General features: G+C 48.0%; 1 protein-coding gene across 1 annotated transcript; it reads left to right on the top strand.

Moving 5' to 3' along the window:
* The first annotated feature begins 281 nt into the window (after positions 1-281).
* Positions 282-24,119, top strand: LOC123087611 (uncharacterized). Its single transcript, XM_044509648.1, has 3 exons — positions 282-10,477; positions 10,580-10,646; positions 23,369-24,119. The coding sequence occupies exons 1-3, from the start codon at positions 9,467-9,469 to the stop codon at positions 23,968-23,970; spliced, it is 1,680 nt and encodes a 559-aa protein (XP_044365583.1). The 5' UTR covers positions 282-9,466; the 3' UTR covers positions 23,971-24,119.
* Positions 24,120-24,571: the final 452 nt, after the last annotated feature.

Below are 24,571 nucleotides of genomic sequence, written 5' to 3'. Positions count from 1 at the left end.
ATCTACATTCTATTGTACTCAAAAAACCTATTTAGTGCTCTAATGATGAAATGGGCTCATATCTATGAAAATAATTAGTAAAAAATCTGAACATATTGCATTTGCTAAATATTACTAGGAGCCCCTGCATGTCGATGATTGGGAGATGGTGGGAGGGGGAGGGAGGGAAGAGGGACAGGGTCAGAGGGAGGGAGGGAGGGAGGGGAGGGAGGAGGGACAGGGTCGGAGGGAGGGAGGGAGGGATGGAGGAGGGAGCTAGGGAGGGAGGAAGGGATGGAGGAGGGAGGACGGTCAGAGGGACGGGGAGAGACATACCGGGGCTGATGGCAGCAGCGACGAGATGGTAGCGGCAGCGACGAGAGGGATGGAGATGGAGAGTGGGGAGGGGAGAGTGAGGACCGCACGCGGGTGAAGGTAAGTTAGACTTACCAGTAGCGCGGTACTGGAAAACGTGCTACTGCTACTTCCTTAGCTGTAGCGCGTGTACTAGAATGGCGCTACTACTATACCTAGCTTGACGGCAATGGTATGGCCAAAATAGTAGTAGCGCATTGTCGGGGAGCCGCGCTACTGCTATGTATGTAGTAGTACCGCCCTAGGTAACCACGCACTATTGCTAATTATCAGTAGCGCCTCTTTATAACCAGCGCTACTGATAAGCCTCCATGTATAAGGTTTTCCCTAGTAGTGACCTAGGCATCGCTACGGGCGAGAAGGTCTCATCGTAGTCAACCCCTTGAACTTGTCGAAAACCCTTTGCGACGAGTCATGCTTTGTAGATGTAAACATTTCCATCCACATATGTTTTCTTCTTATAAATCCATTTGCATTCTACCAAGTTCCAAACTTGATTTTCATACGTGGATGCTATCTTGGATTTCATGGCCTCAAGCCCTTTCCCCGAGTCAGGGCGTGCCATTGCCTCTTTGTAATGCCTAGGTTCATCTTGATCTAGCAAGAATACTCCATCCTCATACCTCTATGATAGAGAAGGTATTCTTCCAATCCTACGTGGTTCAGTTACACACTTGACCGAAGGTTCTTCATCACATGAAGGTGCTTCCAGTTCAAGTGCAGGAGTAAGTTCTTGAAGAACTTCCGGCTCAATCCTTTGTTTCGTCAGCAAAGATTATCCAATCTTGTCAAGTTGTACTGTCCTCCCACTCACCACTTTTGCAAGAAATTCTTTCTTGAGAAATAATATGTTCTTAGCTACAAACACTTTGCCTTCGGTTCGGGTTTAGAAGTAATACCCAATGGTATCCTTGGGATAACTAACAAAGCAGCATTTGTCTGATTTGGGATCAAGCTTGGTTGGTTGTAAACGCTTTACATAAACATCGCATCCCCAAATATTAATTAAAGACAAATTGGGCTTCTTACCATTCCATATCTCATATGGTGTCATTTCAATAGACCTAGATGGTGCTATATTTAGTGTCAAAGCTGTAGTTTCTAAAGCATAACCCGGAAAAAAATAGTGGCAGTTCAGATAATGACATCATCGATCTAACATGTCCAACAAGGTTCGATCACGTGGCTCGGACACTCGATTCCTCTGTTGTGTTCCTGGTGGCATATGTTGAGAAACAATTCCGCAACTCTTCAGATACTCGCTAAACTTGTTAGTCAAATATTCTCCTCCACGATCCGATTGTAGAAACTTGATTTTTCTTGTTATGATGATTTTCTACTTGATTATGAAATTCTTTGAACTTTTCAAATGTTTCAGACTTCTGTTTCATTAAGTAGATATAACCATATCTACTCAAATCATCCATGAAGGTATGAAAGTAGAGAAATCCACTGCGCGTCGGTAGACTCATCGAACTACATACATCTGAATTTATTATTTCTAACAAGTCACTCACCCGTTTCATATGGCCTGTGAATGGCGTCCTACTCAATTTTCCCATCAGACAAGACTCACAATTATCAAATGATTCAAAATCAAATGAATCCAATATTACATCACTATGGAGCTTCTTCATGCATTTCTTTCTGATGTGACCAAGATGGCACTACCACAAAAATGTGGTATTTTTCTTATGAGTCTGTTTAAGACGTTTAGCGTGAGTGTTAAAGATTAGGTTCTCACTTTCAAGATTCATAATAAACAATCTATTCTAAATTGGTAAATTGCCCTAAAATATATTATTCATATAGATCGAACAACCATTATTCTCCGACTTAAATGAATAACCACCTTGCAATAAACATGATATTGATTTGATGTTCTTGTATGAGGCCGGAACATAGTAAAAATTTACCTAGTTCTAATATAAATCTCAAATATAGATGTAGTGGCAAAACGCTGACAGCTTTGACAGTAACTTTTACTCTGTTCCCAACGCATATCATCACCTTGTCATTTGCTAGACTTCTAGGCCTCTATAGTCCCTACGTCGAGTTACAAATATGAGCAACCGATCCTGTATATAATACACATGAATTATAGTGGACCAGCAAGGAACGCATCAATAACATGTATGACACTCATACTTGAGCTGGATTGTCCATTCTTCTTATTTTCTGCCAGAAACTATTTCAGTTTCTCTTCCGATACCCCTTTTGCTTACAGAAGAAACACTCTGCTTCAGAACTGGCACCTCCCTAGGGTTTTCAAGAAGCACTAGTCTCACTTGTCCTGTTAGATTTACCCTTCTTCTTGGATTTGCCCTTTTTCTTAAAATGTGTTGTTTTGTTCACCATCATCACATGATTGGTGTCCTTATACATTGCAACTTTCGCACTCTTGAGCATGTTCAACAATTCATTCACACCCTTGTCCATCCCATTCATGTTATACTTCATGATAAAGTCATTGAAGCTTAGCGGGAGTGACAATAGCAAAAGATAAGTCCCCAACTCCGTAGGGATCGCAAAACCAAGGGCCTGCAATATATGTCGATACCCAGCTAACTTGAGTATGTGTTAGCTCATTGGACTTCCCTCTTTCGTCTTGCAATCAAGAATAGCCTTGTTATCTCATAAGCGTCATAGTTTAAATCACTTTTGAAGTTCTGGCTATATGGTTGCAGGCATGATGCATTGTACTGTGATGTTGTCGTCATTTTTCGACTGATAAACATTGTTATCAACCTCAGTGGCGCTCTCACCAGGGGCTTCCCAACAAGTTGCTTCAAGAACATATTCTTTCTTAGCACTCTTGAGAACAATTCTCAAATTGCGAAACCAGTCTACAAAGTGTTTGGAAACATAGTAGAAAAGAATTTTTTTTGCCCTACGAACACCCAGGAACAATATGAAGACGCATATCAGGTTTGAATCAACGGTCATTACCGACTACATAGTGCAGCGAAAGTAGACGAGTCAGTGTAGAACGTACTTGGAGTCCCTCGAACATCGATGACGATACCATGAACCCCCCTCGAACAAACCCTCGAACGGAAGACCGAAAGCACGACCTCTCTACTTGGTTGCAAGCGTACAATCTTCATGATCCGGCAGCGCTTCGCCGTCCAGAGCTAATCATCGCCGGAGAATTAGAGGGAGGAGATTACAACCACACGGGGCTTCTAATTATGAGAATTAGAGGTCGCCAGGGCTAGCTCTACTTAGTCAACTAGGACCTACTAGAACTAAAACTAGATCAACTAGAGGAGGCTCCAAAACTTGTGTCATCATAGGGTGGAAATCCTCTAGTATATATAGGTTTAGGGAAGAGGAGCGGGCAGCCACCAAGGCTCCAAAACGAGTTCGACGCCTCTGATCACTTTGCTAATTACTGTGGTTGCTATGGTTAGATTGGCAAATTTTTACAATTCCTACACACCATAAGCATGGCAGTTCACGTTGTTGGTTTATCTTGCGAGGTGTATGAAACACGAGACTTTACTAGAAACCGCGAGCCCAATCTAAAACTTGTGAGGCCCCCCGACTCGACCGTGCACTAATCATACGTGCAAATACGCACGATCAGGATCAGAGACTCGCGGGAAGATATCACAACACATGTCTAATACAAAAATTCAAACACAAAGCTTTATATTACAAGCCAGGGCCATGACGGCTCGATTACATAAGTCGGTGAAAGCAACAATATCCGAGTACACACATAATTAGACAAGTTTTACTTAAGATGGCTGAGCAAAATAACAACGTCTAGATCGAAAAAGCGCAGGAGGCCTGCCTGCGAGCCTTCTATCTACTCCTGGTCATCGATCTCCATGTAGTAGTAGGCTTCGTCGGGATAGTAGTAGTAGTCAACGGTGCCATCAGCTGGCTCCGGGGCTCCCTCATCTGATCGGAGCAGCCGGGTAGAGGGGGAAAAGCTAGCAAAGCTACCGTGAGTACTCATCCAAAGTACTCGCAAAACTTACATCAGATCTATGCTAAGTATGCATCAAGATCAAAGGGGAGGGGCCCTATCTGTGGACTATACTACAAAATTTCTAGAATAAAGGGGAAGGCCTAGCCTATCGAAGACTAGCATCTTGCAGCGTCTTGCAACAACTGATGAGAGTAGAGTAACATATAATATATAGTAACAAGTATATATATTAGTAACGCCCAGAGATCCTTCCATGACTACCCTGTGAGAAAGTGATCCCGGAGCTATCATAAAAATTTAGTATCACAAGTATCCAGTTGTAGTTGTAGTAGATCGAGATAGAACTCCGAGCGTCCGTTACTGTGGACACGGCTATTCGAATAGATATACTTCCATGTAGGGGGTGCACCATCTTACCCATCACGCTTGATTACGTCTGGCCAGACATACTTTTCCAGGTCATGCCTGGCCTCGGATAATCAACACGTCGTAGACCTACCTAGGCTCCATAAAGAGGTCCCTGCCAGTCTACATCCTAAGCGTAAAGGGGTCATGGGCCAATCGTCCTAACCGCTCCGGGTCGTTGCGCCTAGGGCAGACCCAGGCACCACCTCTGTCCTGGATGGCGCCGACCCAGCCGTGCCGCAATGCTGAACTGGACGTCTGACAAAGCTTTCGGGGGAATCATACGACACCGAGTGCACTTAACTTATCCCATGTGGTGGTTAGTGCGAGGCGAGAGGCCTCTCAGATCTGATATCCAAACCCATTAGTGTGTTGGGATCTCGGTGACTATCAGTGCTCCTATCGCCCCGTATCGCGGGCTTAGGACAAGGGCCAGGGCCATCCCTCTCTAGGGTGGTCACTGCCTGCTCGGTCATGCCGCGTCATTATCTCACGGGTATACCCTCATGGTCAACCTGACTTCAATACCTATCGCGGGTACCCCTTGGGATGACCCGACTTCAACAAAGGACCGAGGTAAAGGTCAAGATATCCGTGGGTTCAGAACATCAAGGGGGAATCTGCGGAATCACCCTCGATGGATTCCTACTCGATGTAAACGTCAAGGTGACCTTGGAGGAATCACCCTTGGTAGGTCCACGCCTAGGGTAAAATGTCAAGGTGAACTAGGAGGAATCACCCTCAATGGGTTCACGCTTGAGGTGTTGCACGACAGAGTCATCATTTGGAGTGGTGAACGAGGGATCATCCTCTATAATCCATGATCGATTAGCTACGCTACAGAGATATCATCAGGAGTGAGATACGAGGTATCATCCTCGGCACTCGATAGTAGCTCTGCAGAGTCGTACATCTAAAGGGGGTTGCCGGTGATGTGACAGTCTCTGCACGTCAATCACATTGATCTAGTCATCCAGAAGCAAAGCATGGCAACACAGACAAGGGTGTGGGGCCACTGTTGGATCACTTACCAAACTATACTAAGCATATAAGATAACAGGTAAAGTAACAAAATCAGGTTACAAAAGCAGGCTATACATCAGAATATGAGCTATCAAACAACAGTAGCAAAATCCGATGCAAGCATGAGAGAGATAGAATGGGCGATATAGGAATGATCAAGGGAATTTTGCTTGCCTGGAAGCTCTGCTGAAAGGGGCTGGTCGTGAGGAGCGTAGTCGTACTCAAGGCGTCAGCGTCGGTCTCCGGGTCAACTAGGGAGAAGAGAGGGAAGAAACAATAGATATAAAGCAACCAAATGCATCACAATGCATGACATGGCAATATGTTGTGACACGGTGACCTAATGCAGTGCTACGCGTTACAGACAGAGCAGGAAAATATCTAGGAATACTTTCCCGGCTTTAGGCAGTTATCGGACAGACGAATCGGAGGGGAAGGTTCCATGTTTGCAGTGCTAGAGGCATGTGACAGGTATGTGGAGGGTATAAACAGATTCGTCTAATTTTTTTCTGATCGTTTTTCATATATAAATCATTTTCATCGGAGTTACGGTTACTTTTATATGAATTTTCAAAGTTCTAAATGAATTTCCAAAATTATTATTATGAATTTGAATTAAAAATAGAATATACTTTTGTCACCTAGTGCTATCCTAGCCTGAGTGTACGACAGTGCGGCCAGAGGGGTACCGACTCAGTAGTCAACAGTCAAAGTGTTGACTGAGGTGAAACACGAACATTGTTGTGGGTCCCACACGTCATTGACTAGACTTAAATTAAAAGGTTATTTTAACTGCGGGGGGCACCTGTTTGTGACTGTTAGTGAGGGGGATTAGTACTAATGGGGGTTAGCCCTAATTAAACTGGGGTCGGGCCCCTTTGGCAGGGAGCTAGCCGGCCAGCAGGGCTGTGCCACGCACGGGCGCACCCAGGGGCGCCGGTGGCCGAAGTCAGCAGCGGTAGCAGGGCCGGCTATAGTGGCAGGAGGCTGAAGCGGCAGCGGAGAAACAACAGCTAGCAAGCAGCAGCGCGACCGGAGTGCGGCAGGGCGCGACGAGCGCGGCTGCAGCGGGGCAGCAGGGACGAGCGTGGGCGTGCACGGGCGGCAGGGCACGCGCTGGTGGAGTGGGCTTTGGCCATCGCAGAACAGTGGCAGAACGGAGGGGGGAGAGGGGAACCGGAGGAGGACTCACCGGGAGGCACAAGAAGGCCCGGTGATGGCTTTGTAGCGCAGCGAGATTGCAGATCCAGGCGGAAATCGACAACGGCCGAAGGAAGAAGACGAGCTCGATCCCGTTGTTCGGCAGTTCCCTGGCTGGATCTGGACCTTGTAGACGACGTGGAAGATGACAGGGAAGCCGAGGGACATGCTAACTTGGTGCGGGGACGACGATAGCCGCGGCAATGACGACGACGAGCGCGGTCACCGCATGAGCTCCGAGCTCGTTTTGGAGCCGAGGAGGAGGGGGGTGCCGGGGTGCGATGGCGAGCGATAGGGGATCGGATGAGGATGAGGTAGGATTTCCGAGGGACATATTTGCAGGTCTAGTGGGGCTACGTTGAGTCCATCCATGGCCAAGGCACCATGGTTTCGTGACACGCGCGCCCTATGTCTCTCCTGTAGCAGGAGGTGAAGGAAGACCCAGTTGGGTTGTGCAGATGCACTTCGGCCACCAAAGGCCCAGTTGCACAGTAGTTTGATAGGCATTTTTCTATTTTCTGTTATTCTTTCTGTTTCTTTTTATTCCATTTGTAATGCATTTATTTTTAGTAATAAATGAGTTTTGTAAAATATGGAACTTGGCCACTTAATTACATTGCAATATTTGGCACTGCCACAAAAAGTTTGGGGGGGTAAATGAATGCCTTAGCCCATTTAAGCAAATAAGTGATGTTGTTTTCCTTAACAAATATTGTTATGGAATATTTGCTAAATGATGAACTATTTTACCATCATGTCTGTGAAACTTTCAATTTCACTTGCAATTTGAATTGATTTCAGAGGTGGAGTTTGAAATGAGATTTGAGCCCATAGTAATCAAGCATTGCAAAGCAAAGTGACTTATCACAATCGCGAGGGATTACTATAGCTTAATACATGGGGGTGTTACAACTTCGTCATTACACATGACCCTCGTGTTGATCGTTATCTTCCTTTACTATGAACGAACCCAATTTTCTGGGGGAAAGATTGGACTCTCGCGCACCTCTGTCTGGTGCAGGAACAGAGATGTTATGTGCCTATCTCCGGTTGTTATTGTCGAAGCCGAGGGGGGTGGTCGGGCCACCGTGACCTCGCAAAGCTCCGCGCGAGGTGGAACTCCCATCAACCTTCGGATCTGGATCCGTGTCCTCGTGCTTATACAAACCCACCTTTACCTTATCCAAATCGAGAGCAATCCTGTCGCAAATGTTGTCCACCCTCGCGGACATGAGATTGTCGAGGGTCGCGTTGTTTCCCTCGATGATTTTGCCCATGGATTGGAGAAGCGTCTCACCTTGTGCTTGCAGCTTCTGTCCAAGTCGCTAACGAATTAATGGCGCGGCGGCTCGTAGACGGCGCGGCCTTTGGTGCTGAGCTTCTCCATGACTTGTCGTCGTCGCCGGTCGCCGTACCTCATGCGGTGCGGATGAATTGGCAGTGCCAGGACGGAGGCTCTGATACCAACTGTGAGCTTCTCGCCGAATTCGTCAGTCATGCCATGAATTCATCCATCTCAAGCTATGAATTTGAAATTGGTAGAGGAATACTACCCAACCTCCCTCACCTCTATCCAGATACAGGACGACAGTTCTAAGCCGTCCCAATCGTTACCGAAACGAGAAAGAGAAGGATTGTGCTTATTTAAACGTTATACCCGCTAACAGGCTTAGTTCGGGCTTGCAAGCCACTGGGGAAGATTCTTGGGCCGCGCCAACTTGGGCCGAGGAGCCGGTACTATTCCAGTCTTGTTGTTGTCGACAATCTCTTCAACAGGTATGGTGCTCTGTATTGCATCTTCAGTATTGCTGTCCTTTGGGTCACTGACATGACCGGTCGATCGCTCGCATCAGTCAACCGGCGCATAGCATCGACCTTTCAAAATACAACAAAATAAAAATGGAAACAAAAAAAGGACAAAAGAAAATGAAAAATTAAAAGACAAAAAAATACAGAACGGAAAATAAGAAATAGAGGAAAAAAACAACTAGAATCCGGAAAAGGAGGAAAGGGGGGAAGGTCGGCTGCAAGTGGACTAGGAAAGTGCACGTCACGTCTACCATGTGCGATAAGTTGACAATTCGTAGCCAGAATTAGGGTTACCTAAGTGAGTGACTACCAAGCAGCGAGCACCATGCCATGGAATGTCCGAAACGGAAGTGCCATACGGCGGCCGTCCATTTTTGATAGCCGATCGGAATTCGTCGCTCGGAGGCGGAGAGATCCTTTATTATTATTATTATTATTATTATTATTATTATTATTATTATTATTATTATTATTATTATTATTATTTTATATTTAGGTAAAGGCGAGGTTGCTGCTGTCGATACGAACGAGGAACACAATCGTCCGGCCCATTAATAGTATGTGCGCGGCCCATCGGACAACTTCTCTCGGTTTCTCACTTGATGCCCTAAACTAAACCCCTGAAACTAAACCCCTGGTACAGCCGCAACGCGTCTAACTCTCCCGAAAGAAGTTGGCCATCCGAAACCCCTCAGAGCGCCGCTCCTCGCGCGCAGAAAGCCAGCTTTGCCCTCCATGGCCAGCGGTCACCTTGAGCGAGCTTCTCCGAGGAAGAGCAGGATGGTATGGCAGGCGGCGCCGGCTGCGGATGAGGCAGGGGAGGGGGACAAGCCCCTGACCGAACCCGTGGAGGAGGAGCTGGAGAGTCCGCGCAGGCGGCCTTGGGTGGTGGAGAAGGGGAAGGCGGCGCTGGTGGTGGAGAGTTCGAGCAGGCACAGTAAGTCGATGGTTTCTCGGCTCGCCAATAAGGGCAAGGCGTCTGCGGCTGAGGCGGAGAGGGGGAAGTTGGCGACGGTGGTGGAGGAGCTGGTCAAGTGTTCGCGCAAGCGGAGTAGGCCAGTGTCTTTCTGCCCCGCCCAGAAGGTGCCTACTAAGGGGATCAAGGCCGCTGAGACTAAGGTGGCGGATGTCGCTACGGCGGTGGGGGGGAAAGAGTGGGATGCGAAGATGTCCATGGCCGATCTTGAGCATTTCAACCTTCTCAAGGATTTGAACGCCGGATCAAGGCCTTTACTTCCCAAAGTTTACAAGGTGAACGTCCATTCTGCGCCCCCTTATGAACTCGTTAAAGGCAAAATGCATGCTCCGGGTGGGAAACAGGAATTCTACTATTTCCATAGCCATCCGGCACCAGGCACGAGGGGGAGACGATGCCGCTATGTTGACGGTGGCGGCATCTGGCGGCCGGAGAATCGCACGTCAATACTTGACGCGGACAAGTCCATTTTGTTGCTCAAGAGAAAGCTGTCCTACGTGCTCACTGACAGTGGTGGAGTACCTGCGCGTACCGGGTGGTGCATGGCGGAATTCTCGCTAGAGAATCAGCACGACAACGTCGACGAGATGGTGTTGTGCATTCTCTATCGGTCTAATCACAGCTATCCAGAAATATCAACGACAGCCAGCACCTCTCTCGTCGCAGAGTTTACATTGATTGCGCAGGGATGTGATGTGGCGGAGGAGGACGGAGTAACTATACACGAGTCACTGGGATCGCCCGGCAGCGACATGCCATCTCCAGGGCAGGTATCTTTTTTTAACTCGTCTGCTGTGTGAGGTGTTTCGATTAATTTGCTCGACACATCGATATTGCTATTTGATGATAAATGTGCACGCGTGGCTCTGCAGGCCATGGACGAGGCGGTGGGTTTGGACAATCTCCATGAGCGTGGATTGGATAAGCTGATTGTTTCAGGTATGCGTTATACTAGTATTTACGGTTGCTTTAGAAAAGAAAAAAAAGGCTTCCCTACTAGGGTACACTCATCGATAATAATCCGGCAAACATAGCACATCGGCAATTAAATTTGCGAGGCATCTCCCTGGCCTCTGCAACAGTAAGACACACACTGCCCATATATATAGCAAAACCGTTAATAAAGAAGCTTTTAGATTGTCACCAGCCCATATGACACCACATCCAAACTAGGACATTAATCCCGTGGTAACCAATACCAGCATCCTAGCACCAAACACCATGAACTCCTGCTCAATTGTTGCTTTTCTGGGATCACAGTCAAAATGGGTTCATACACAAGTAAAATATCCTGCAAAGAACTATAGTTAGCCTTTCTCTTGTTCCTTTTAATGAAGAATAAAATTTAAATCTCCAATGCTCTTAGGGAATCTCCAATGCTACGGACACTGATGCGGGAGTCGGCCATCCAACCGCATCCCCTAAACATCCGCCCTGGTCCAGGCAATTTGAATTTCAAATGCATAGCGCCCGTTCACAGCCAAAAAGAGACAAGTATACATATTTTTCACATCCCAGCCACAAATGAATCTCTGTCCGACGGTCTGTGCAAAAAAAAAAATGTTTTTTTGCCTTGCCGGACCGGCTAACCGAGCCTCCACACTTACTTTGTCACCGGCTCCTCCTCACCATGTGCTTCTTGGCCACTATGTGCTTCAACATCCTAACATGGACGGCTTGCACGATCATCCTTACATCGGTATCCAACTCCTCCACGTTATAGCTCAACATCTTTGTGTCCTCTAAAGCTGCCGTCGTCTCAACCTTCTTCTCTGCGAGCATTGTCTTCCTCTCTACGAGCTTGAGCTTGTTATTGGTTGGCGCCATCAAAATGTTAAACCTCTCGGCCTTTTTTCCTTCTTGACATCAGAGCGCTTGACACGTGCCTCCTCCTTCTTCGCCAATATATCCTTGAACCTCTCTGTCATCCTTGAACCTCTCTGTCATCTTCGCCGCCGCCCCTTCTCTCTTCTCCTTATCATCCTCCCACTTTTTTCCTTGAAACCCTCTTTTAACCTTCTTGGGTGGCTCTTTTGTTGGGTCAGTTGGATAACCCGCTTCTTCCTCGGTATCGATGCCAGTAGTCTTGATGGTGTTGGCAATGAATAAGCTTCACCTGGGCTGCCCACTCATCCTCAACCAACAATGCATGATGACAAAGTTCTTCTTCTCCACCTTCAAGAACAAGTTGCACACATGAGAAGGCCACAAAGAAAAATAATATCATCAAGTTGCATATCCGGTCAAATGACCAACACATATAACGACTTACTCGCTCAGTGATTTGCGCACCACTTGGCCACCAACCGATTACTTGTTTCAAATGGCTGCAATACATGGACATGGCGATGGTCGGGCAACTTTCCTCCATGGTTGTGCATTAGTTCGTTGGCATAGGGCTTGAAATGCTTGTGTTCATGGAACCAAGTACGGTGGTTGTCCCAAACTGTTGCACCCTTTTGCTCTGAGCCATGGATCAGATCGATGCTACTGGCCAACAACGAGTCGCACAACTACTCGTCATTTATCATGTTGAACCTTTATCCTCTACCCTTCTTATTTGGATCAGTGGAAAATTCATTTGGATCAAGGTCGTCATCGCCATCCTCCTTGTGTTCATGCTGGCCGGTGTACGAATCCGGCTGCTGGGTGTACATGCCCGGCTGGGTGTACGTGTCGAACTATGTGTACATGACTGGCTGCGTGCCCGACTAGGTGTATGTGCCAGATTGCGTGTATGTGCCACACTACATGGACTCCGAGTCATCCACCTGCACGTACTCTTAGCAGCCTCCACCTCCGTCATGCATCATCTCAAACATCTGCCTAGTCACGTCGTCGGACGCTAGCTCGCCCGGTTGAGACATACTGGTGAATTGAGAGCGTGAACCGACTTGCTCCACGCGCATGTTCCCACGGCATCCACGTCCGGAAAATCTGTGATGATGCAGACTCGGAGAAAAGGATCGGCACCATGTTGACGTCAACATAGTAAGGCACGTGCCCTGTGGTGGATGCATGGACTACCTACCGAGCTGTTGGGCGGTGTAGAAGTAGGGAGGCTTGTATTGATCTGGCAAGGCCAGCGTCTGGACGGATGGCGACGGCAGCAACGCCCTGCATCCCTGGCCCCGCACTGCACCACGCTCACCCCCTCCATGTCTGCCACAAAGAACACAGCCCCACCGCCCTCTTCTTTTGAGATGTGGTGCCTTATTCGCCTTCTGTCTGAGGCGGTGGTCTTGTCATGTCACCGAGTTGATCTTCTGGGCGTTCGCCTTCACCGGATCCTCCACAACAGTCGTCTCCGACGGCTTTTCAAACGTGTTCATTCAGTGATGGCGGCAAAAATGGGCGGGAACTTGGTGGAGACCAGTGGGATGGTAGAGAATTGGATTGAGAAAGTGGGGTTTTGCCACAGAAACAGTGCGGCCAGCTCCAAATGCACGGGCTCCGCCTCCTTCTGGGTGGGTCGGAGTGTCGGAGTCCTACGTGGCTCATGTTCATACTCCCACAAAGCCTGCGGGTTTGCTTCTAGTTTGTGGAAAAATGGACACCCGGACTGGTCCGCAGATCGATGCGGACACTATTGCATGGCTTGCAGGTCCGGACCGCTTGGTCCGAATGTGTTGGAGATGCCCTTACTTGTATAGTTGCATTGCGTACTGTCCCTACATTGCTCATTTTCACAAGCTTATTTTAAGCATTTGTCCAATGACAACAGCTGCGGACCTTGCTTTTGTGTGTTTACACTAACAACTTGAGTACAAGTTAGCAACTTCGTTGTATTTAGATTTATGCAAAAATCAGGTGGAATTTTTAATTGCTAGACTGCTCTCACAGTACATAAACGAATTGTGTTCATATAGCGGTGACCATTTTCTTTTGGAAAAAGGAGGTTGAAACCCTTGACCTCTGCATCAAAAGATCGCTCTCCAAGCATGCTTTCTCCCTGCTTTATATATAAAGCACAAACATAGTATACAACCAAACGATACAAGGTAATGAGGAGGCCCTCATACAAGCAGATCTTGGGATAATCGGGCAACATAAACTCACGCGACTACGCTGCCGCAGGATAACATAGGCAGACCTGAACAACTACACCATGACAAGCCCTAAGATACCTAAGCTCCACGACAATACCGTAAGGAGGGTGCACGGTGAGAATCGTCGCCACTGCCCAGTTTGAGATGGACAAGGGTTTTCACCCGAAACCTAGCATGGGGAGGGAAACAACGATGACGTCCTCAAGAGCAAAGCATCACTAATGGATGTCGCCGTCATGGGTGCCAAAGCGCGAAGCTTTTGCTCGGCAATGCAACCATGCCACCATGAGGTACCCAGGGAAACCATGACTAGTACAAGCCGCCACCACTACCACCGTAAGAAAGCGAGCCCGGGCCGCCCTCTGCTACACCCTTTGCCACCCAAACGACCAAGAGGGGTAGCCATCACCACCGCTATGGTGCCCGCCATAGAGCCGCCATGCAGACAACCATCAAAAGTCGGCGCCCTGGTGAGGGAGTCCTGGATTCGGGGGTCCTCAGGTGTCCGGTCTATTCGGTATGGGCCGGACTGATGGGCCATGAAAATAAAGCAGAAGACTATGCCTCGTGTCCGGGTAGGACTCCCCATATGCGTGGAGGCCATCAGAATAATCATAGGCTAGACAGCTAGGGTTTAGCCATTACGATCTCGAGGTAGATCAACTCTTGTAACCCCCATACTCATCGAATATAATCAAGCAGGACGTAGGGTTTTACCTCCATTAAGAGGGCCCGAACCTAGGTAAAACACCGTGTCCCCATCGTCCCTTGTTACCATTGATCCTTAGACTAACAACTTGGGCCCCCCTACCCGAGATCTGCCGGTTTTGACACCGACATTGATGCTTTTATTGAGAGCTCCACTGTGTACGTAGTCACGAAAAGCGATCCATGGCTCGCCTTGTCATCAACAACGATATCACCTCTGGAAGGAGCCTAGCTTCGGGACAGGCCCTCCAGCTCGGCGGTTTCATCGTGGGTGCCCGCATGATCATCAAGCCGACATCATCCCCCACGATCGCCAAACACCATCCCCGCATCAGTCTCGAATACTCCGAAAAGATGGATCCGGCGGACATCTCGTCCTAAAACGAGCTGCTAGATCGCATCGCCGCCCTGGGGCTTGCAACGGACTACTACCGGATCAGGCTCAAACCTGACTAGAGGGAAATCAATCTCCCGCCGATCACCCACCAGGTTGCGGTCGTCGAGGAACAAGTTGAGAACACTTCTTCCCCTAAATTGAAAACCATCTATGTTCAGATCCCCTAACCACTTGAGTCGGATACCCTTCCGCGGGATGAGACTCCGCGTCCCCCGAACTCAGGGTCGGACATGGGGTCCCGGGAGCACTTAGACCATCCCGGACCTGAACTGGTGACCATGGAGTTTTGTAAACTACGGATACAATCTTAGGTCGGGATTCGTGTTTTAACCCACCCACCCACCACATTCAATACTCTACAAGTAATTCAGGCCCTCCAGACATATATGACCTGATGTATGTACGACAGCAACCTCAGGAAACGGTCCATCACTTTTGGGCCAGGTTCCTACTTGTTAAAAACAAGATTAAGGATTGCTGCGATGATGACGCAGTTTCGGGTTTTCACCGTAATCGTACGGACGAGGGAATTCTGAACGCCCTCGACCGCCGTCGCATACAGAATTTTAAGGAACTATCATACTTAGTACGGAAGTACTACGCGATGGAAAGCACATGGAAGGCCCAGAAAACCCGGTTGGAACCCGTTGCCCTTAAGCAGTGCACTGCCCGGGCAAAACGGACATACCCTTACGAGGCATCCGATCACAAGCCCGTCGGCAGGGCAAACAAACCCTTTGCGGAATACAGGTCCGTTCGTGACAAACTCCTCGGCAAGCCCTGTCCAGTACATGCGACGCCGAGCACCGAACAAACTCACAGCCTTCAGGCATGTTGGGTACTCAGGCAAGTGGCTAAAAGTGGTGAGGCCATCCTCACCACTGCTACTCCAAAGAAGCATTCTCTGGAGGATGATGATCTTAACATCTTTACGGTTTTCGAGACTTTCTCTTCATCAGAGAAATCAAACACCCGGATTGGCTAGCCAATTTGTTCAGGGTACCGAAGAAGGATAAATCCTGGCGCCTTTGTGTCGATTTCAAAGACCTCAATAAGGCTTGCCCTAAGGACCCCTTTCAGTTGCCCCGCATTGACCAGATCATTGATGCGACCGCGAGACAGGACTCACTGTGTTTCCTCGACGCTTACTCCGGATACCATCAGATTAAAATGTAGGAGTCTGACCAGGCTGCAACGGCGTTCATCACCCCGTATGGGCCTTTCTGCTTCAACACTATGTCGTTTGGGCTTAAAAATGCCGATGCCACTTATCAACGCATGATTCAAACATGCTTGGAGAAACAAATCGGCAAGACAGTTGAGGTATATGTGGACGACGTGGTCATCAAGACTAAACATGTCGAATCATTGGTGGATGATCTCCGCCTCACATTTGATAACCTCCGAACATACGACATACGGCTCAATCTGGAAAAATTCGTCTTCGGCGTTCCAGCCGGAAAGCTACTGGGGATCATTGTTTCCCATAGAGGAATTGAAGCAAACCCAGCTAAAATCCGAGCCTTGTCATAATTGGCTATAGCAACAGACCTAAAACAGGTTCAAAAGCTCGCTGGGTGCGTGGCGGCGTTGAGCCGCTTCATCTCCAGATTAGGGGAAAAAGCATTGCCATTTTATAGGCTGCTTAGACGCACTGGCAACTTCGAATGGACGCAAGAGGCCACAACCGGATTGGAAGAAATAAAAACCTTGTTAGCAAGCAACCCAATCCTAGCCGCCGTAAGTGTTGACGAGCCTATGTTGCTTTACATCTCAGTAACTCACCATGTAGTGAGCGATGTACTCGTCGTCGAACGAGAGGAAGAGGGTCATAAATTCCCCGTCCAAAAACCAGTCTACTACGTGTCGGAGGTCCTTACACCATGCAAATCCCGATACCCTCATTATCAAAAGATAGCTTACACGGTCTTTATGGCATCCCGAAAACCCTGACACTATTTTCAAGAGTGTTTGATCACAGTGGCATCCGAAGTACCACTCAATGATATTATAAATAACAAGGACGCCACCGGCCGCATAGCCAAATGGGTCATTGAGCTCTTACCGTTCGAAATAACATACAAGCCATGCCGAGCTATTGAATCTCAGGTGTTGGCCGACTTCGTAGCAGAGTGGACGGAAGCCGAGCTCCCTAAAGAGTATGGTCATACTCTAACTAGACTATGTACTTCGACGGCTCTAAGATGCTAGCCGGATTGGGGGCTGGCGTCATTTTGACATCCCCCACAGGGGACACAGTCCGCTACGTATTGCAAATCATGTATACGGACTCCAACAATGCTGCCGAATACGAGGCATTACTACATGGTCTCCGCATGGCGGTCTCCATGGGCATACAACGCCTAGAGGTGCGAGGAGACTCGAACCTCGCAATATCACAGGTAAACGAAGAATTCGATGCAAAGGATCCAAAAATGGTGGCATATCGAAACGCCATATTAAAAATATTGGCTCGGTTTGAGGGGCTAGAATTTCACCACGTCGCTCGCTGTCCCGCCTAATACCTTCGTGGAAAGGCTCTTCAAGTCATCCGTAGTATGGCAGGACGAGAGCGGAGACGCCAGTACGGACCTGATCACGCCCCCAGCAGCCGAACACAATGTAGATATCATCGGGGGTTCGGATACCGAAATAACACCCTCTACTCATGAAATCATAGCCATTATTGCTCCATGGACCGAACCCTTCCTGGCCTACCTTAATAGGCAGGAACTTCCTGAGGATCAAAATGAGGCCCGTCGCATAGTTCGACGCTCTAAAGCCTATAAAGTGCGCGAAGGTGAATTGTACAAGAAAAGCACTACCGGAGTTCTCCAAAGATGCATCTCCGAAGAGGAGGGGCGGCAACTCTTGGCTGAAATACATGCTGGTCTGGGCGGCCATCACGCCGCAGCTCGGGCCCTCGTAAGGAAGGCCTTCCGGACAGGTTTTTCTGGCCAACAGCCCGAGCGGACGCACAAGCCCTTGTCCAACGCTGTGTGGGATGTCAGCTTTTCGCCAATCAAAATCATATGCCTCCCACTGCCTTAAGAACAATGCCCATCACTTGGTCCTTTGCGGTCTGGGGGCTCGATTTGGTCGGACCCCTCAAAGGACGAAGCCACAACAAGAAATATTTACTGGTTATGGTAGATAAATTCAATAAGTGAATAGAGGCCAAACCAGTAAAAACGGATGAAGCAGGGCCAGTGATCGACTTTATATCCGGTGTGGTACACCATTATGGTGTCCCACACAGCATCATTACTGATAATGGCTCCAATTTTACAACTGATGAGGTGAAAAACTGGTGTGCTAACTTGGGCATTAAGCTCGACTATGCATCCGTCTACCATCCTCAAACAAACGTTCGGGTGAACGGGCCAATGGCCTGATAATGAGCGGCATTAAACCCAGGCTAGTGCGCTCCCTACGGGAGTCAGATAAGCACTGGGTCGAGGAACTCGATTCCGTTCTTTGGGGGTTGCGGACTACTCCTAATCGAACGACCGGGTACACACCTTTCTTCATGGTGTACGGCGTAGAAGTTGTCCTGCCCTGCGACATTATTCATGACTCACCTCGAGTACGCATGTACGAAGAGAGAGAAGCCGAGCTCAATCGGCACGATGACCTAGACGGCCTTGAAGAGGAGCGTGATATTGCACAAGCCCGTTCCGCATTTTATCAACAATAGGCCAGGCGATACCAAAGCAGAGAAGTGCAGGCCAAGACATATAACATCGGCGACCTTGTCTTGCGTCTCCCGGAGAAGAAGAAGGACAAGCTCAAACCAAAATGGGAGGGCCCCTTCATCATAGATGAAGTTCTCACATGAGGATCATATCACCTTCGTGATGCATCGGATAATCACTTTGAGCCGAATCCATGGTACGCTGCTCGGCTCCAACGATTCTACGGATAGTTCGGTCACACTCTATTTTCTACTTTGACTAGGTTCCTCTTTCTCCTCTCCTTATTTTTTCCTTCTTATATCCCAGGGTATGTTCGGATCTACCGAACTGTTAGGGGTACACATCTTTAAATGTATGCACCCTGCTATATATGGGGGCTTCTTTGACGAAGCTTATTATTAAAGGCTTATTGCCTCTATTGTTTCCATCATTTGTTCTATACACCTTTTGCCATTATATGCACCTCTATGACTAAGTCTTTGCCAAGCTGGGTTGCCTTGCTCCTGTGTTGATACCCTATGTTCTCGATTGTTCGGCTAGGGTGTAAAGGGAGTACCTCTGCGATTGATACAACCGGGTAATCCGGATCTGTACCTCAGACGGGTGAAGCCGAAAGCTAGCATTCTTAAGGGAATAATTGGTCGGGAAGCAACGACAGATTATTTACGTTTGCGTAATTCTTCTAAAATAAGGGATAGGCTGCCCATAATTCTATCTTTTAGATCAAAGCCAAGGTATGCATAATTAAGCATGCCAACCCAAGGAAAGGGACCCTTAATGGAACTATTCTTCTTGGAAGATGTTTCTTATGTTAAATAGTAATATAACATAACTCCCGGAGCAAATTTTGTCTGTTTGAGCACTATGACCGGATTTCCTGGTTTCCGGACATAACGAATGTTTATTCTAAACATGGTATCCGGAAACACTCCAACTCCTCAGTTCGGAGGTTGAAGCCGAAGGCCTGCGATGACAAATTTTACCAAGTTCGGCTGGAGATAAGGTTGATGATAAAGTACATTGATACATCGAATCGAACGTCTACTCTTTATCTATGCCATCTATAAGACTATCTAAACTACAGTCTTCCTGCGAATACTTCGGAGCTATCATGACTTGGTCATATGCCAAGTTCACGGTAATTTCTTTTCTGTCCGGTCCCTGAGGACCAACTCGGGCCATATGATTCGGATCGAGCCCGGTGTAGCATGTTTTCACCATTGCCCATGCCTCCCGGGCACCTTCCTGGCATGGTGAGGCCTTCCATAGCTCAAAACGGCGCCGGGCACCTTTGAATGGCCATAAGGCTTTGACCATACTCTTCATGGTTTTCCGGGCCAGCTCGTGCACTACGGACAGCTCTTTTAGCACGTCGCCTTGGAATCCGGATACCTCCTCTTCAGGACGCCCGGTTAACAGAACTGCAAGAACAAACATTATCACACTCTGAATTATTGGATAATATGAATCCCTCGGATGGTCCAACAGTCATACCGAATATGCCGCTTTTCAGCTTTTATTCACTTTTTCTGCATCCGATAACTGAGCCTTTAAGTTCTTTATCTCTTCGGCTTGATTATCCTTTTCCTCCTCTAGTTTGTTCTTTTGCTCAGCGTTCATCTTGGCTTTCTTCATTTCCTCCAGCTCTGTGGTGGCGGCATGTAGCTTTGTCCGACTGGTTTCAAGCTCCTGGGACAGTGTGTTGTTCTTCTCTTTGAGAACTTGCGGTGATAAACGATCCTTAAATCGGTTGGTCTAGAACGCTTCAAGTCTCGGGGGCTACTGGCATATATCTATTAAACTTACACAAACCATTACCTGCATATCTTTTGAAAACAGGTGAGCAACCCCAGCAAGTCCGTCCCGGGCGGCTCGGATATACGCATCCATGGTGCTGAGGGCAGCGAATTCCTTCTCAGTAAAAACTAGAGCGCGCGTAGTCTCTTTCAGTCGTTGATGATTCATCACGCTCTCCACTTTGGAATTTGTGATGGATACTTCATCCGAATCCTCATGAGGTGGATGAGCTGGCGCCTCCTCCGTATTGGCTCTTGTCCTGGTTGATGAGTCCGACGTCGGATTAGTTGATAATCGGCTAACTGGGATTTTGGACACGGTTCGTCGTGTGCTCCTCCTAGAATAAAACGGGAGGAGATATATGACAATCTGGTCTTATGCCTAGGCACATATTAAAAGATATACCTCTTTGTTTAAGGAGGGGCTCGACCGCACTCTCGGTTTCCTTCCGTTTTGAAGACTCACCCTGCGTAGATGCTACCTTCTTGGGGGCCGCCCTAGGGGCGCGGCTCGCTGAGCGCCGACCCTATGAAGCATGATTTAGTGTGATGGGTGAGACGCAAGTGGGGGGTTCCTTTTTGAAGATGATCTCTGAATACTTACATTGGAGAAAGAGAGGAGGTTGAGGTAGTCGGCCATAATAACCACTTCCGAGCCATCAAGGCTCGCTTGATAAAAGACCCCATCATCAAATTTTATAAATGTATCCGGATCCTCGCGGGAGCCGGGGTCCTCATTGCGGCCATAGTCCTCTGGTTGCGGGGAGGGGCAATGATTGTTTTCGACGCCCTCCTCCAAGTCCGCTTTAAAACTACCAGAACAAGTTGATTAGCATACCTTGATAACAAGGTAGGATATTGCTGATAATCAAAAGCTTACCCATTCAATGGGGTTATACATGGAAAAACCTTCCCGGCAATTTAAACGGATGAAGTCTTCTTTCTCCCCCTTATAAAGATCAGCCAGGATCACGGCCAGCTCGGTTGGGGTATCCGGGCCCTTGCGCCTATGACGAGATGCGTCGTCCTCTCCGTTATAACACCATAAAGGAGTCACTCTGGACTGGAGGAGCTGGATGCATCACTTTATTGCAATGGCCATAACTTCAATTATCGAGAGTTCAGAATGAGCAAGTAACCTGACCTTGCTAGCCAACCTCATTACCTCCGCACTGTCTTCTTGCTGGGGGCTCCGGGGACGCCAGTTGAGGCGTTTCTTCAGAAGAGCGCTGGAGAATTCGGGAAGGCCACGTCGAACTGGGTCCGAAAGGGGAACATCCTCAATATAAAACCATTCTGAAGTCCATTCCTCGGCTCCTTTTCTGGGAGTTCCGATGAGGTAGCCTAATCCGGCTATGCGACATAGTTCGGCGCCGCCCACTTCAAATATGGAACCCCCTCGATGACGAGGAACGAGGCAAAAGAACTTTCTTCATAGTTCAAAATGAGCCTCGCATCCTAGAAACAGTTCACAAAGAGCGACAAAACCCGAGATGTGCAGGATAGAACCTGGGTGAGATTGTGCAGCTGGATCCCGTAGAACTCCAATAGACCCCTGAGAAAGGGGTGGATCGGGAATCCTAAGCCCCTCAGGAGAAACGAGATGAAGCACACCCTCTCCTCTTTGTTGGGATTGGGGAAATTCTCCGCTAGCACGTCATTGACAATCGAGGCCAATCCCGCCTGCACGGGGACTAGATCTGCGGGAGGGACATATCCCTGTGTCTGAAGTTGATTCAGCTCTAGGAGGGATACTGAGCAGCTTCGCCATTCACCCACTTGAGGGCCATGAGGGCGCGAGGAGGAGCCAGGAGCGCTTGCCATGTTATGAAGTTTCTTGTGGTTTGTTCTGATGCTCTTTGTGCGATGTGGGATGGTACTTGAGGATCTATTCTCTTTATATAGATGTCGTCCGTGTGTTGTAAGGGGCTTATTTGCAAAAAATTATGGACCGTTCGCATTCGCCCAACGCGTGGAAATCGAGGCGACAACAGGAAGGAGTCATAAAGGTAGAAGATGGAGGTCAAAATCGGACTGTTGTCAATCCGGAGTATGATGAAGAATCCGCCTTGCAAATCCGAAGACATAAGCCGGATACTACGTCGTCATTGAAGGCAAGTTCGGGGGCTACTGAGGGAGTCCTGGATTCGAGGGTCCTCAGGTGTCCGGTCTATTCGGTATGGGCCGGACTAATGGGCCGTGAAGATAAAGCAAAAGACTATCCCCCGTGTCCGGGTAGGACTCCCCATATGCGTGGACGACAAGTTGTGTATCCGGATGTACTATTTCCTTCGTATGTAAACTGACTCTGTACAACCCTAGGCCCCTCTGATGTGTATATAAACTGGAGGATTTTAGTCCGTAGAGGTCATCAGAATAATCATAGGCTAGACAGTTAGGGTTTAGCCATTACGATGTCGAGGTAGATCAACTCTTGTAACCCCCATACTCATCGAATATAATCAAGCAGGACGTAGGGTTTTACCTCCATTAAGAGGGCCCAAACCTGGGTAAAACACCGTGTCCCCATCGTCCCTTGCTACCATTGATCCTTAGACTAGCAGCTTGGACTCCCCTATCCGAGATCTGCCGGTTTTGACACCGACACCTGGTATCCATGGCCTGAGTCACCACCAACCTTCACATCACAAGGTGCCAACCACAATAGTATGAATGGAAGGTCGTCCTTCCATTCCTGGCCCGACATCAACCAAAATATCATCCATTTCCCGAACAGAATTGTCAAATGAATTTTGAAGTAGAATTCATCTGGAGTGCGAAAAAGAAGCAATGGAACCCTTTACTCGACGTACTATAGCTTCCCTTGCCCAGTGGTTTATGCTTGTGTTCTTGTGTTCGAATCTCCTTGAATGCAATACTCTGGTAATTGGAGGAGTGATATACTACATGTTTTCGGAACAAAAGGGTCTACTCTTTTTGTTAACATATTTTATTTCTTTTATATCTATCAAAAATTACTAATTCCGTTTTATGTCACTGAATCACGACCACCCAGAAGTTTCACCAGGAGCGCAACTTGATGTTGAGCTCCTGCAGCTCAATGAACTCAACGACTTCCTGCTGGCACCCGTTCAAGTTGAAGCTGAGGAGGACCATGCGGATCTTGATCGTCCAGACAACGATCCGATAGTCGAGTTCACCGTTCCGTCGCTTGATGTTGCCGACTACCTGCAGATGCAAAATGGAGTAGAGTCCTACCTGCAGATTCCCAATGAAATCGATGAGAACTGTACACCTGAAGCTGAGGCCCAACATCACCAGAAGCAGAAGCAGAAGCAGGGACTCCAGGTGGGGGTGGGCGGCAGTGAATCTAGCAATGCTCTGGAAGAGGTCGGCTGGGAGCTGGACGGGTTCTGGGACAGCATACTAGAGGGCGACGACAACATCTACGACGCTGGGGTGCGTGTAACTGAGGAGGCTGCAGGACAGGGCTACCGCATTTCATCTCAAGTGGCACCGTTTGTGGGCGAGCTTTTCCAGACGGAGTGGGAACCAACTGACAATGGCCAGTACACATTGTTGTCAGAAGTACGGCCGCTCCACAACCAGGACGACTCCTTGGATGATTTGACGTCCTTGGCGAATTTCCACCCATAATGGTAGGTGACATGCATACACCAAATGGCTCCTGGATACACTCGAAGACATGAGACATTAACCTTGCTTGAGTTGCAGGCTACGTACTGAGCATCGTATAGCTGTGTTGTTGTTTGTCTGTTCATGTTTTGTATCTGAAGTTTTTTTTACCTCCATTCGTGTGCAATGTACTGTATGAACTGCCTGTTTTTACCCTAGGTTCCATTTTAAATGGAACCGGGGAGATTTTGATTCCGTTTATCAAATAAGCGAGGCAAGACATTAAACATTACTTCTTGTCAAACAAACATGTTATCAATGATTTGGGCAGTATTATTGCTTTTCTAGAGCACTAACCACATTAACATCAGAATCAACGCTTTTCTTTTATTTTTGTGGGAAAACTTCCGCTCAATTCATCTTCAATTAAGGTAGTACAACGAACATAAAAAAAAAGTTGTAAACATGCCCGTGCGTTGCAACGGGAAAAGAATAATATCACATGTCTTTAATCCAATATAAAGACACCACATCCATATTAATCTAGACGGTGCTGGCGTGGATGAGCGCAAAGCCTGGACGGATTTGAAACAACCTCCGGCTTGGCATCACGTGAGCAGCC

This window comes from Triticum aestivum, chromosome 4A (genome assembly GCF_018294505.1).
Source record: "Triticum aestivum cultivar Chinese Spring chromosome 4A, IWGSC CS RefSeq v2.1, whole genome shotgun sequence".
Classification (NCBI taxonomy): Eukaryota; Viridiplantae; Streptophyta; class Magnoliopsida; order Poales; family Poaceae; genus Triticum; species Triticum aestivum.
The sequence above is the reverse complement of the archived record's forward strand: the minus strand, read 5'-3'. Positions and strand labels throughout refer to the sequence as shown.

Bases quoted from the DNA above. Each gene is read 5' to 3' on its own strand.
- LOC123087611 (XM_044509648.1), top strand. From the start codon at position 9,467: ATGGCCAGCGGTCACCTTGAGCGAGCTTCTCCGAGGAAGAGCAGGATG. The intron at 10,478-10,579 runs GTATCTTTTTTT...GTGGCTCTGCAG, and splicing joins ACATGCCATCTCCAGGGCAG to GCCATGGACGAGGCGGTGGG. The intron at 10,647-23,368 runs GTATGCGTTATA...ACGACCACCCAG, and splicing joins GGATAAGCTGATTGTTTCAG to AAGTTTCACCAGGAGCGCAA.